This window comes from Leguminivora glycinivorella, chromosome Z (genome assembly GCF_023078275.1).
Source record: "Leguminivora glycinivorella isolate SPB_JAAS2020 chromosome Z, LegGlyc_1.1, whole genome shotgun sequence".
Classification (NCBI taxonomy): Eukaryota; Metazoa; Arthropoda; class Insecta; order Lepidoptera; family Tortricidae; genus Leguminivora; species Leguminivora glycinivorella.
This window is the reverse complement of record NC_062998.1, coordinates 5,862,356-5,877,116: the sequence shown is the minus strand read 5'-3', so window position 1 is coordinate 5,877,116 and position 14,761 is coordinate 5,862,356. Positions and strand designations below refer to the sequence as shown.

At 36.4% G+C, this 14,761-nt stretch overlaps 1 protein-coding gene and 1 non-coding gene across 2 annotated transcripts; both read left to right on the top strand.

The window, feature by feature from the left end:
* The first annotated feature begins 3,754 nt into the window (after positions 1 to 3,754).
* LOC125241342 (60S ribosomal protein L7a) lies at positions 3,755 to 13,744 on the top strand. Its single transcript, XM_048149763.1, has 7 exons — positions 3,755 to 3,891; positions 4,292 to 4,406; positions 6,504 to 6,653; positions 7,328 to 7,416; positions 9,918 to 10,049; positions 11,619 to 11,741; positions 13,540 to 13,744. The coding sequence occupies exons 1-7, from the start codon at positions 3,877 to 3,879 to the stop codon at positions 13,720 to 13,722; spliced, it is 807 nt and encodes a 268-aa protein (XP_048005720.1). The 5' UTR covers positions 3,755 to 3,876; the 3' UTR covers positions 13,723 to 13,744.
* Positions 4,685 to 4,759, top strand: LOC125241982. Its single transcript, XR_007178812.1, has one exon. It is a non-coding gene; the product is annotated as a small nucleolar RNA SNORD36 (small nucleolar RNA).
* Positions 13,745 to 14,761: the final 1,017 nt, after the last annotated feature.

Sequence of the window (14,761 nt, the reverse complement as noted above, 5' to 3'; positions counted from 1 at the left end):
AAAGTTGTTTATTTAATTTTATTGTATGGGAAGTTTCATAGACATCTGCTGCATGTCAATGATGTGTCTGTCAAATGTGGTTGATGCAACTGGCCCGAGCACAACTACAAATCTGTCGTTGATCGCATTTCATCATTTTCTAGCCGTTTTCATTGAACAATTAGATTATCAATCCCCAAAGTGCTATACAAAAAATGATGTAACTCACACATCCATAACAAGCAATTAATTATTGTACATGTAGAGTAGCAGGCAACATAATCAATAGCTTGGAAATATATCAACAAGAACTTTCTTTTCTGACATTTTTACAAAATTCTGCTGATCCCAAAAATGTTCAGTTCGGTTCAGGTCCCGACTCCTTGCTGGCCACTGCATAACAGAGAACCCAACCTGTTCAAGGTAGTCCAAAACAATCAACGCTGTGTGGGAGCGGGCACTATCCTGCATGAATGTGAAACCAGGGCCGATAACCCTGGCGTACGTAACAACATGGTCTTCCAGGATCTCTATGATGACCCATCTGTAGTCATAGATCCCTGGGCACGACCACCACCGGTGCGTAAAACACTAACTCTGTTTTGCCGGCGAAGGTAATGATGCTCTCTAGAACATGCAGGATCCTCCTCCATATCCCACGGTTTGTTCGATGCATTTCTCCCACGGTCTCATCGAAAAGAGGACAGCCATCCATTGCTCCATCGTCCAATTCATTAGGTTTACAATTTTAAGGTAGAATTTAAGAAAATATCTCTAATTAGGCTTGACAAAAACAATACCACGATCATTAATTGTTTTTGACAATAAACTGACAGTCGGGTCAGTCGGACACAGATTTTTTCCATGGTCGGACATTAGTGACATTGACAGATTTTCTGACATCTACGACAATGTTGCCAGGCAAAAATATAACCAAAGACAATCATCATCAGGTACGGTTAGACGGGCGTACCGAACCTCAACTTTGGTACGGTACTATTATTATACACATTCAGTCGTATCGTGTGAAAGTCGTTTCGCTGTTCACATGTTACAACAGCAGCTGTAGCGCTTGCTTCATTCAAGTTACTTCATTAAGAGGGCTTTCTTGTCAAAAATAGTGAAATCGCAACCAAGCGTTAAATGCAAAACGTCCAAGAGTGGTAATAATTGTGATGGTGAAGGCTCGTTTTCAAAAAATTGGCAAAAATATAAAATAGAATTTTTTTAATCACTAAGGCAAAAGAGCAATTTTAGTAAACGTTGCAGATTAATTTTGTACGACAATAATTTCGATTCAAAGAAATTGTCACTAAATTTTAGGTTATTTCTGAAAAAAAAAAATTCGTCTTAGCCTCGTTTACTCTTTTTCAAAACCTTATAATAAAAATGTAGTCTGAGAAGAGTGTAGTACAGGATATGTGAGTTAGTTTTCAAAAATCCTGTCTGATAATAATCAAGATAATAAGATGCTCTAATTGAAACTTGAATTAAATATATCTATTAGATAAGTATTTCACCGACTAAAACTATCAGTTTTACATTATTTAAACGTTTTTCTTGAAAGCACACTTAATTTATTTCTATAACATTTAATTTAGGTATTTTAGTGTCTGATTAGGTTATTTCTTATCCTTAATTCATTAACTTCATTTTTGACACTGCCAATAGAATCTAAATATTATAATGTACAAAGAGAGGTCGAGAGAGGTACCTACTTGATTTCAGTTTTTTTTAAACTATACAATATACAAGCTGTCATGGTATAGGTATAACAGTGTGCTAGCAAAATATATTGTACAGGCGTGATATGTAGGGCACCACACAAGTCCATCAGTGAGTGAGAATGTGAGAATCAAGTTTGGTTTGGTGCGACTGAAACGAGGGCAGGGGTAGCGAGGGGTAGGGGTCAATTCTCTATACAAACGCTCTCGACTGTTTCCTCCCTGGTTTTTGAAGATAGAGCACAGATTGTTATGTTTCAACACAGATTGTTATTATTTTTATCTGTGTCGGACCGTTTTGATTTTTTTGATATTCTGCTTTTAAAGACTCTAAAGCCAATCAAAATTTCCAAAAACGGCCTTTTTCATTGTGGCGCAAAAAAAGGTGTGATACTCAAGATTGGTAACAATTAACCAAAAAACCTAAATGGTCCGACATAAATTATTTCATTGTTATTCAGATTCTCAAATTTCGTTCCGATTGATTAAGTTTTGAAGGAGGAAAGAGTCGAGAGCGGAACCTCGATTTTAAAGATTTTCTTGAAATATCTTTTGACTGAGTTGTTCTTAATGGACAATTTGTTTTCGATAAATCTAGTTAATAACATTTGTATACTTAGCTAAAATTCCCAAGTTAAAAGGGGGCTCCTTTCCATTTTAGCATTTTCGCTACCGTATCCTCTTAATAGAGTAGATACGTCGTACATACTTAATACCTAGTGGGTACAGATTTCAAAGGTGACATTTTGTGTAACTCAGCTTTAACCATCCCAAATCAAAAATGGCTTATCCCCATTTTTCGTCATTGGTCACCCGTTCACCATGATGAGAATAAAAAGTAAAAATGAGACTAGTCTTTCGATTGAAGCAAGTTCCACATATTGACGACGATTACTCAAATATGAAGATAATAGCGACTGAACAGATCCTCTATACCGTACTATACCGTAGTATTCTAATTTGCGTAGTAGTATTTCGTGATCTACATATATTATGGTATAGTTCTATACTTAAAATACTTTTTTCTACTCCCGTACTGTTATTCGTGAGTTACAAGGTCGTGCATAGAACTTAAAAACCCTACATAAAAGATGTCAGGACAAGTCTATCTAGTCTATACCCTGAAAACATTTAGTAGAAGTAGCACGATATAGCTGTTACAGTTCAGTAAATACATTGCTACCAACTTAACAAACCAATTCGCAGAGTCGAGACTCCTTCGTTTTCTGCTGCGTTCATTGGCGACGCGTCGAATCGCATTCAAATGTATGAGAACTCGATTCAACTCGGCTCGATTCGTCTTAGTGGCCAGGCTTCAAAGAACCATACCATAGACAGTTTTATTTTCATGTTTGCACTCAAACTGCATATTCAAAATGGTAGGCGGTCCACTAGATAACTAAGATGACTGAAAGTAGGTATTTGTTGATTTATAATTTTCTTTCAAAATAAGTGCTTGGTCGTAGAAAAAGTATTGTATGCAACGGTGTTTAACTGAGTCAAAAAATGCTCGTGGCGTCTTTATTAACAATTTTCGGCTTCGCCTCAAATTATTACCCACGCCACTCACCTTTTTTGACCTCTTTTAACCACCAGTTGCATAAAATACTATTTGCAAATCACTGGTGCATGTGTTATTTTTATCTTATTTATGTTGTTTTTTGTACAATAAAATGTTTTATTGCTACTAGTAAGTATATTATTGTCAATTTCAAAATTATTCATACTTTCGTCTCGTATTCTTCGATGTTAGCAATTTAATGATAAAAATATACTTACAATATAAATACATTTTTTCAATATTGTAAAATTACATTAAAGCCTCATTTACATGAGAGTTACAAAATGGTCGCTTTAATTAACGCTTAATAAAGTAAATCCAATAGCAACGACTTTGTAAAACTTTTTTTAACACAAAAGGTGCAAAAGCGCTGTTTTATTGATGAGAATTAAATACATGATTGGTGATAAATCCCATCGTGTAAACACCTTTTACTACAAAATAATATTTTTTATACTGGCAACTCCATCTATCCATAGACATTGTAGTTTCCATTCCGCCTTTGACGTCTCCTTCTTTTTCTTTCGGCCATTAACGCCGAAAGTTTGGTGTTCACATTGAGTCACGGATCCATTCGTGGCCCTTAGATCACTTATTTAAAATCCATTCAAGATGGTGCAGAAGAAGGTAAAACCTATACGCGTTTATTTAAATAATATATTTTATGTCGAAATATAGTCAATACTGGACTTTTCCTTAATGTCGTCGAGTGCTACCTTGGAACTTTGTGTTTCGCGTGATGATTATTTTCGCTATTAGTAAGTCGTGTAACTAAGTGGTACCCGGAACTATCCCTTCGGTGTTTATTAATTACATTCTCAATTTATATTTCACGTGTTATTTCTATAGAATTTAAAGTTTACGTCTTAACACTTTGCGACATAACCTACAAATAAACCATGATGTTAACTTCTCAATGAGTGCCGTGATTACATTATTTTATCACCAAGATCGCTGAAGAACAGCAATTTAAAGAGAGTATTTACAGTTTTCTTTCGTTTACTGAAAGTGTTGTTAATAATTTCAGCCTAAAAAGAAGGTCGGGAAGAAGATCGCGGCCGCTCCTTTGGTCGTGAAGAAGGTTGAACCCAAGAAGGTAGTCAACCCACTCTTTGAAAAGAGGGCCAAGAACTTCGCTATTGGTAAGTGCTACTGTTTAAATTACTTGTTTAAAACACAATGTGATCTTTAATATAACTAGTGACTGGTGATAGTAGTTGATGTTGTTTGGAACGAAACAACGTGGTCACATTGTTTTTTAAATCTAAACATTTGTAGGTTACTAAACTTGTGTGAATTGACTAGTGGATTCTACGTAATTTATACACAGAAACCTAAAAAATACACAAATCTTTTGTATATTGAACTAACATAATTCTGTTTACTGGTCAGTTGACACAACAAATATTATTTATATGGATCTAAATGATGCAAAACAACAATCTGAAAGAACCATGTGGTTTCAAATATTACGAGCTTTTTAACACTGATAAGATCTATAGTTATTTGTTGCTCTGGTTGTGGTGTTTATTTAATTTAACTGTAAAAGGTCCTCTGTTAGGTGGAACTGATAATTCAGTTATTAAATTGTTCTCAAACTTAACACAAATATTTTTAACAGTGTTTAGTGGGTGTGGTCATGCAGTGTGTTCCCATAGTATTACATTGTAGTAGTGTCGAAATTACTACTACGATTGACCAGAAGGCCTTATGGAGTCTGACCAAACCAAACTCATTATGCTGACTTTCAAAGACCTTAAGTTGCTTGTATTGATAAAACCATTTATAGATGATGTTCCTATGAAATAGTAACCAAGATTCCTTATAGTAACCAAGTAGGTTTTCTTGTAATATAATATTATAATTAAAAGTAGGCACTCAGGCGGTCAAATAAAATAATAAAACACCCACTGTAAAAACCTCATACTTGTTATTTAGGCATAAAATATTATTGATGTAACTTCACAATACAGTTACAAATTATAGTACAATTTTAATACATAGGTAAAAATTGAATTTCTATCATACAGGTAGATGGAAATCATGTGAATATATTTCTCACTCTTCATCCATTATTGACAAACCTGTCAGCTTTAATGATGCCAGTAACAATGTCATGCGATTGGCTGACAGACTTGGTCATATCATACAAATTTAAGGAAGTATTTCCAATGTTGGCTGACCATTTTGGGCATTATTGACATAAATATTAACACAGATAATTAATTACTTATAAAAATAATATTCACAAAATGTACAGCCAACACTGGTTAGTTTTAAAATTAATGTGGCACTGCGCAATGCGATTTTCTATCTACATATACAAATCATGAATCATTTTAAAACTTAATAACGGTAGAAGTGTCTAAGCAAGCATGATTTCCAAAAGTAGTCTTGAATAACAGTAATTTCCTCCTAATCACAAGTTGTGTACTGATTATTTTGACTTATCTGCTTAGTTACTTTTACTGATCTCAGTTTTTCTACTGAATTATGAAGAAGATTATTAGTAGAGCTGTTAGTTTGTCTACCATCACAACCACATGTTAACATAACCTCACTTTGCAAAGCTATCATTCATGAACTACATTATTTCTAAGGCTATGCGATTTCCATCTATCTGTATGATTATATTGATTACCAGCCAGGTACACACAGAGTGAGGCAATGTGCTTGCGCGGTAAACATTCAGTCTAGACCTGTCTCAGCCGAGGCAGGTTGTTTGGTCAACCAAAACGTGCTTGCACATCTATACTGAATGTTTGCCTCAAGTTGATACTAAGTTTGTTACCCAGGGTCAATAGCTATGAGGTAAACCTATATGTAACTTAAGGCAGTATTGATTGTTCTAAATAAAATGGGGGTTTAAACCAAGGACTAGTTTCAAAACAACACAAACTTTAGAAATTGTACTTTTTGGTAGATAAAAATGCATAAAATTGTCAATGTTTCTGTTTGCTGACTACTGGAGAGGAATGCTAGATGGAAACATAAATTAAGATATATCTATTTTGTTAAACAGCATGCCAAAAAAGACACGTGGTTAGAACTTCAGGGTAGGTGTAGGTAAGTAATACTTTTGTAGCTATCCAGTATTTGACAGTGGTGGTCACATTCATTTTGAAATGGACTACAACTTACAAAAATTACCTAAAAATCAGAAGCAATAAATATCACTAAAACTATGTATTAGTCCTGCAACATTTCCAAACAAACTTTAACCCGCTACCATTCCACAGGCCAGGATATCCAGCCCACGCGCGACCTGTCCCGCTTCGTCCGCTGGCCCAAATACATCCGCATCCAGCGGCAAAAGGCGGTGCTGCAGCGCCGGCTCAAGGTGCCCCCGCCGATCAACCAGTTCACCCAGACCTTGGACAAGACCACAGGTGATATATTTGTACATTACCCTCTAATTTTTCGGCCCATTGGGGTTGAATCTGGTAGGATCATCCAGTTCATTTGGTGAACCTGGATGTTTTGTAACACCCAGTCTGAAACAATATTTGTTTGGTTTGTTCAGCCCAATTCTCAGTTGTCACTTTAGGCACAGTATAATAAAGAGTACTATCATACAGTATGGCCACTCCCGCTCCCCGCTGAAAGTGCCGCCCACCCCCTCTCGGTTACCTGACAGTTACCTCCTGTCAAAAACGCGAACAACCGACCTGTCATATCTCACTCATACAAGCATGGTACGCGTTCACCTACACGAGCTTAAAATGTGTGCTAGGAACTCTCCTCTTTCATATATTTGATTGCCAGTAGCCGAGATGTGCTTTAGGTCACTGTCCTGGTGGCATTACACAATGACACATTAAATATGGCTAACAAACATCTTTAACAAATCCTTCAAATTCGTCTTGACGGTTCTTAAAAATAAGCTGTTTTGACTAAAAGGAAAGTAGTAAAATATTCTTTTACATGATGAATACTGAATGCAACGATGAATAATCTATGATTATCACAAACTATACGAGCTTTTTAACTCTGAATTCGTCCACTGCCCACCTCTACAAACTATTTCACTATACAGGCACTAACTAGATGGTTTCTGTTTCAGCTAAGGGACTCTTCAAGATCCTGGAGAAATACAGGCCCGAGACGCAGGCCGTCCGGAAAGAACGCCTAAAGAAGGCTGCTGAGGCCAAGGTATGCACACATATATATCGATGGGTGGAAAAGAGCTTAAGAGCTAATTTCACCATTACAATTTCAGGGATGGTCAGGTACTATTTGAAATTGTAATAGTTGACAGAATCTGGACGTCCCCTAACATGAAGTAATTTTTATAATTTAATTAAAAATTACTGCACCCATTTTTTATCTGCAAATAATTTCTGAATTTGTCTTTTATAAATAAGTTGCACTAGCTAAATAAACAAATAAATATTGGGGGACACCTTACACGGATCAACCTAGCCCCAAACTAAGCAAAGCTTGTACTATGGGTGCTAGGCGATGATATACTTACCAGTGGCGGCTGGTGATAATTTCTGCTAGGCAACACTGAGCAAAAAGAAACCTGCCTTAACATTACATACTTTACTAGTAATCAATTTTAGGCAAGCCGGTGGGAATTTTCTTGTATGGACCAGCCACTGCTGATACTTATATTAGGGTGGGCCGTTTATGTATGAGAATTAAATTTTTTTCGAATTTCATGACTCAAGACCTGTCAAAAGTTGCTGCTTGGAATGCACATTTTAATGATATAATTGGTTTTCATTAATTTTAATGTCTTGAGCCCTCTACCTGCCCTCGAAAAATTAAATTTTACCGATTTTTTCAGTAATTTTGAGTAAGTTGCTACTTTGACTAATGATGCGAAATAGATTACTTTTTGAGGCTACGAAATAAATAAAAGTCTGATTTATAATAAAAACATAACGTTTTATTATAATTTTTAAGAAAAGATACAAAAATCGATGCCATACAACACAACAAATAAACAGAATTTCGTTAGTTTTTGACACTCCGGAAGTCCTTTTTTGAATCAAATTTGGGCATCTCGGTACGAGATACCAGTGTATTTTTAATTAATCCATCCCTGGCCAATTCTCCTATAACACTTTCAGGGGCTTCAGTCACTAATTTAACCATTCTTTCAACCGCTTGCGTGTGACAAGGGTACTCGTTTTTGATACTAAAGTTTTATCCTTTCTTCCGTCAAAGTAAATACTTTTTAGTGTAATACTGCTCGATTCTTCTTGTGTCTCCAATCTTGATTTGTTAATTTCTCTATAGATTTTATTTTTATCAATTATTAAATTCCTGTTTTGACTCGTAACTATTCCAACATCTACTAAAACTGCTGTGGTGAGAGCTGCAGCTGTGCGTGATGACAATCGGTATTGATCGCATAAGGTCGCAATAGTTGTAAGTGAGACCAGGTTGTAATTCTTCTGTTTTAGATCAGTGGGTACAGTTGCAGTGTCATTTTGAAGATCGGTATTCGATTCAGGAGTGTTTTTTGTGTCCTTTCGCTGAGCTCGGCTAATCACAGGCTTTGGCAAAACTACATTAGCGTCGATAGAACTTTGACCTTGTTTTTCGTTCCTTAACATCCTATTTTGAATTTTCTGTGTCTCTATCTTATCTGTTTTGCCAATAATCATTTTTCTTTCACCTCTTTGATCCACTAAAAATTGAATTTCTTTCACGGGTACTTTTCGTTCTTTCGGGCAACTGCATTTTTCCTTACACTTGCAAGACTTATGTCATACAACGTAGTCAGGCAATAAGACTTATAGTTATCCCATTTTTGTTCGAATGAGTTAGTCTTTTTAGAAGTAGGATACCTTACTAGTGAAAGGTATTTGTCAAAATGGAGTTTCAGCAATTGCCTGACACGGTCTTGAGAAACTGTAGGGAGAGACGCGTTTTTCCAACTAAGGTGAATTTCCTCACTTACCAATTGGAAAATGTCGGAGTGAGCAGGTTGTTTCCCATTATGTTTCATCTTCAATTCATGTCTCTTCAGTAATATACACTTAATTACCTCACTTATTGTAGGGAGCTGTTTATTATTTAGCTCAGCGAACGTTCCAAACCGCGCGGCGGCGAATCCAAATAAAGGATCGTCACTCATTTTTATATTATATATAGAACTATTATAACTATGAAAAGTACATATCAGGTTTAAAAATACTGTCTTCGTACATTAAAAATAATTCTATTAAGTATATGAAATTCAATTTAAATCCAAAATTGCACTTTTTTTTTAAATACAAACGTCCGTAGAGGGCTAAATATACGACATGGGATTTTTTAAATTATTTTTACTGCAATGTGCTATTTTTTCTGCAACTTTTGAGGGGTCTTGCGTTGCGAAATTCGGAAAAAAGTTCAAACGGCCCACCCTAACTTATATATAGATAAGTACAGTCATACTGATCCATGACTCAGGAACAAATATCTGTGCTCATCACACAAATAAATGCCCTTACCGGGATCGAACCCAGGACCGCGGCTTAGTAGGCAGGGTCACTACCGAATAGACCAGACTGGTCGCCAAAATTTGGACATGATGCATAACAACACTCCCTGAAGGCCATGACGACCTCTAACCACCAAGATCTCTGATGCAATGTCTCTTCCTGTCCCCCCTCACAATATTCCCTACTTGCAACTCACCGTCTGTCTAAACACAGGTCGCCAAGAAAGACGAGCCTCTGCCCAAGAGGCCCAACACCATCCGCTCCGGCACCAACACCGTCACCAAGCTGGTGGAGAAGAAGAAGGCACAGCTCGTCGTCATCGCCCATGATGTCGACCCCATTGAGGTTAGTTTAACCTTTCATTATCAGCGATTTTTGCTAAACTGTGCAATGAACTGTTGCCTGCGGTATATCCGGACCTATACGACCTTCAAGAAAGAGCGTACACCCATCTTCAAAAAGGCCAAAGGCTGGCAACGCGCGAAACTTGTGGTGTTTCGTGATCTTACCATCAGGCAATGTCTGCTCATTTCTTCTCAAGAAAAAAACAGATGTCGTGTGCAAGGGCGAAGGATACGAGCTAGCCTTGCTCATGTGCTTGTGCATTATCAGTTTTCGTTTTGTCACCTTATAAGACCCACGGGACGAGATGGAGTGGTACTATAACTTTCTAATGCCGTCACCACACGGCACGAGGTATCCCCATAATAGGAAACTTGCCTGTACAGTCACCATCAGATATATCTGAGCGGGCGGGGCGTGCAAAAATATCTGAACACGCCTTATTGCCTTGACAATAGAGGTGTGTTCAGATATTTGTGAGCACCTTGACTGCTCCGATATTTCTGATGGCGACTGTACTTAACTTAAAATCAAATATTTTGAACCAGAATTTTATAAGAAAAACATGGGCATAGGTTATTTTTAAGCACAATTTTTATTTAATAAATAAGTTGAATATAAACATAGTTCCCGAGTTGGTAGTGACGTCACTTGACACAATTTCTTATTAGCAAATCTCGTACTTAAATAGGCTAGTTTCCTACTAGTCAAATCAGCTTCTTTTTTATGAACTGTCAAAACGATTTGCTAATATGGAATTACTATGAAATACTGAGGACTGGGAGTGACGTCACGGTCATTCATTTACTTTATATGTTTTTCTTTGACTTATTAAATAGAAATTATGTTTAAAAATAACTACTGTCCATATTTTTCTTCTAATTATGTGGTGCTTTATTTTGTGCCTAAAATATTTTATTTTAAGTATAGGAAACTAGCCTATTGAAGTTTATGTTCAGGCTGAAAAATGTTAAAAATAGTTTATGGGAATTAGAGGCTAAGCAAAAATCCTATTATTTATGCTCGAGTGTTTTCCAGTGCTTTTGAGTTTGACTATCATAAAATCAGACCAAACTGTTGCAATTTTTTTTACATAAACACACAATAGGCGAGACAACTAAAAAAAAAAAAAAACGAATTAGTCCGTTAGTTAGATTATCAAAGAATTTTACACTTATTTTTTCTTTTTTCTCGTAAAGGAAAATTACGACGTTACAGTGCGGTGAAGTTTCGCGTGACGTCACGCCTAGGTACAATTTTTACTTACGTGACAAGCCCTCACTCCGGAAGTTTGATTCTTTATATCTTTGTATTTTTTCATTAATTAGAAAAAGTGAAAAATATGTGTTCAATATTTTTGGACGATCTAACTGACGAACTAAACAGATTGCCATTTTTTTAAAGTAGTCGTCATCCCTATTGTTGTAGCTGTGATGTTAGAATTTCTTCACCTGAGGCTTTTGAACAAGATTCACTAGCTGCATGAAGACCATTGACTCTGAGCTCACCAACCTCCCCTGCCACTACCGTCCCCTATCTCCAAAACCTTATGCGTGTGATATCTGTTCTCAGCTGGTCCTGTTCCTGCCGGCCCTGTGCCGCAAGATGGGCGTGCCTTACTGCATCGTGAAGGGCAAGTCCCGCCTCGGCGCTCTCGTGCACCGCAGGACTTGCACGTGCTTGGCGCTCACACACGTTAGTATTAGTCTTACTTGCGCATATTTTACTAGTTCACTAGGGAAATGGAGATTGTGATTATTTTGATTGTCAATGAGAAAAGGGACAGATTTAAGATATTTTAATAGTCAAAGAATGTACCTGACAGATTTTTGTTAATTTGTGTTTTTTTCAAAGTTGTCCACCCCACTTTTTTTGTAACAAGGGTATTTTTTACACGATTCACACTCAGAATGGCGAGGTCTATCGATCCTGATAGGAGAAAAAAAATGTCCCAAGATTTCCATGCATTTTTCAAACCTTCCATTCCGTTACCGCCATACAAAATGTATGAGAAAATGGTAACGGAATGGGAAAAAACCTTCACACTTTTTTTTTCTCCTATTAGGATAGAGCTCGCGATTCTGAGTGGAAACCGCATAAAAATTTCCAAATAAAAATATTGGGGTGGACAACTTTCAAAAAAAATGGCCCACATGAGCGTGTCTTTAAAAAGAAAACCGTTATTTTTGGCTACTTTTTGGCGTAGGGTTCGTTGTGAAAATGCCATAGTATTAATATTTGAACTCATTTGATTGATACTCTTATTATATGTTATGTTTCATACTGTGAAAGATAACAAAACTCTGTAAATCACAACACATATTAATCAATTATGATAATTATCATGCATTTTGCAAACAAGACAACAGAAACACGAGTTTACAGTAAACAGATTGTTTTGTCACTAAAAAGCGATCTCTTCTAGACAGCATCGTGTTATTTAAAATTAGCTATCATGCCAAATGGGTGTGTGTGTGGATTGAGTGAGCACCTTCCGAAAACTCGCCAATCTCAATATGACAATGGGAAGGTGGGGAAAATCAGGAGCCGACATAGTGTGGTCACCCTACTTGATACATTTGTATGAGAAAAGTTATGTCTGAATATCTTTAAAACCAGACAACGAATATAAAATATTAGATGGTGGATATTTAGTAAAAATTTTTACTAAATGTTGAAGTACTTTCGAGTGTCTTAGGTGCTACAAATCGTAAGATATTTACATTTTTAACTTTCTCAAAACGTGTGGACTGAGTGAGCACTTACAAAAATTTATTATAAAAAAATGACACGTTAGTGGTTCGTTTTGTATTTTACAAATTCATTTCACTTTTACTAAACTATACACATATAATAGCGGTCTAAATCTTATGTTTTTCATCAAAATTCGGCTTTTCAAAAGTGTGTGGATTGAGTGAGCATAAGAAACTATTTGTAAAAAAATTAATACGTCACTAGGTGATCTAATATTTATAGAGGTAGGTTGGCCTATTTTTTACTAAATGTTAGTATATAAATATTATATGTTAAATGAATATATTCACTGTTTTCGTTGGTAGTTTGTGAGAACTGAGTGAGCACATGTTAATGGCTGTATCTTTTGATTTATCTTTTTACAAATTCAGAGATTCGTTTTACAATTGTTTTAGAACTTTTACTAAATGATCAGCATATTTTTTTTTATTTTCGGAAGGTGCTCACTCAATCCACACACACACGCCAAATGGTGCTTCCCGCACTGCCGTTATAACTGGCATGCCATCGCGCTGTCCTTGTCACACAATGTTATATAAAAAGTATAACAGCCAATTGTGGGAGTAGGTAATCATAATACACTCCATTTCTCTCCATAATTCTGACATGATGATTATGTTATTTGCTATCTGAGTGCCATGATGTCAACTCATCTACCACCAATAGATTTTTCTGAGGCTACCCCCACCCCACTCTATCCACCTATCAATACCCACACTACAACAAGTTAACCCCTCAGGTGGAGTCGGGCGACCGCGCGGCGTTCACCAAGGCCGTCGAAGCCATCAGGACTAACTTCAACGAGCGGTACGAGGAGCTGCGCAGGCACTGGGGCGGTGGAGTGCTAGGCAACAAGTCCAACGCGCGCATCGCCAAGCTCGAGAAGGCTAAGGCGCGAGAGCTGGCGCAGAAGCAGGGTTGAGCTGAATAAATCTTAATGCGTAGATCGTCTTTTATTTGAGCATTGAAAATAGTCCATTCCTTGACCAGAGAAATATACTATTGAGAGGGCGCTGTTATTCTCATGTATTATGCGGCGACAGTTCATTAAAATGTTTCCGCAACATGGTGAGTGGTCATATATTTCTAAAATTGAGGATTAGGGCATATACGTGATTCGTTGCACGGGATCCAAGTGGCGGGTCAAAGCTAATTTTCATATCACCTAAGATACAGTAAGTATGGAGATTACCTCTATTCTCCATGACAGAAAGGTTCTGTTCAAGCTTTTATGAAATTTCATCTAGTTTGTCGTCACATTTGAAATCTATTCTATCAGCAGTTCTTGAAAAGTTTGTACAAAAATTAAGGAAAAAGTTAAATTTGTTTTTATTAATTCCTATTTTGTTACCAAGATTTTGTTGATGAATTGAGATTTTATTAAGTTTTATTTCGTCATTAAGGTTCTCTAGTATCTACAGAGTGGGGCCTGTAACAAAGGCGAAGAATTGAACTGTAGGCTATTTTCCTTATACTGATCAACATTTGTTCAGTGACTTTTAAAAATTATGAAGTCTTTAAATTTTTAATTTTTCATACAAAATAAATATTAGCTTCAATGTACGCCATTATGGTTGTCATTGACGTTGTCTGTCACACTTTAGACTTAACAGAATTCGCAATACATTACCTCTCAGAAAAAACTTTCAAGGGTGATAAAAATCAAAATAAAAGTTATTTTTAAAAGTCGCCGAAAAAATGTTGATCAGTATAAGGAGAATAGTCTAGAGTTCAATTATTCGCCTTTGTTACAGGCCCCACTCTGTATATTTTCTTAATTATAACAATTAACCTGTAATATTAATCTTACGAAAGTAGACTTATATTACTAAATGTTGGTAACAAAATAGGATCAATTAAAATTTGCTGACGTGGCTATGTACAAAGTTGCCGGGAACTGCTCCTATAGGCTACTTGCCTCCTAGTCAAATCAGCTTCTTTTTAAGAACTGTCAAAACGAA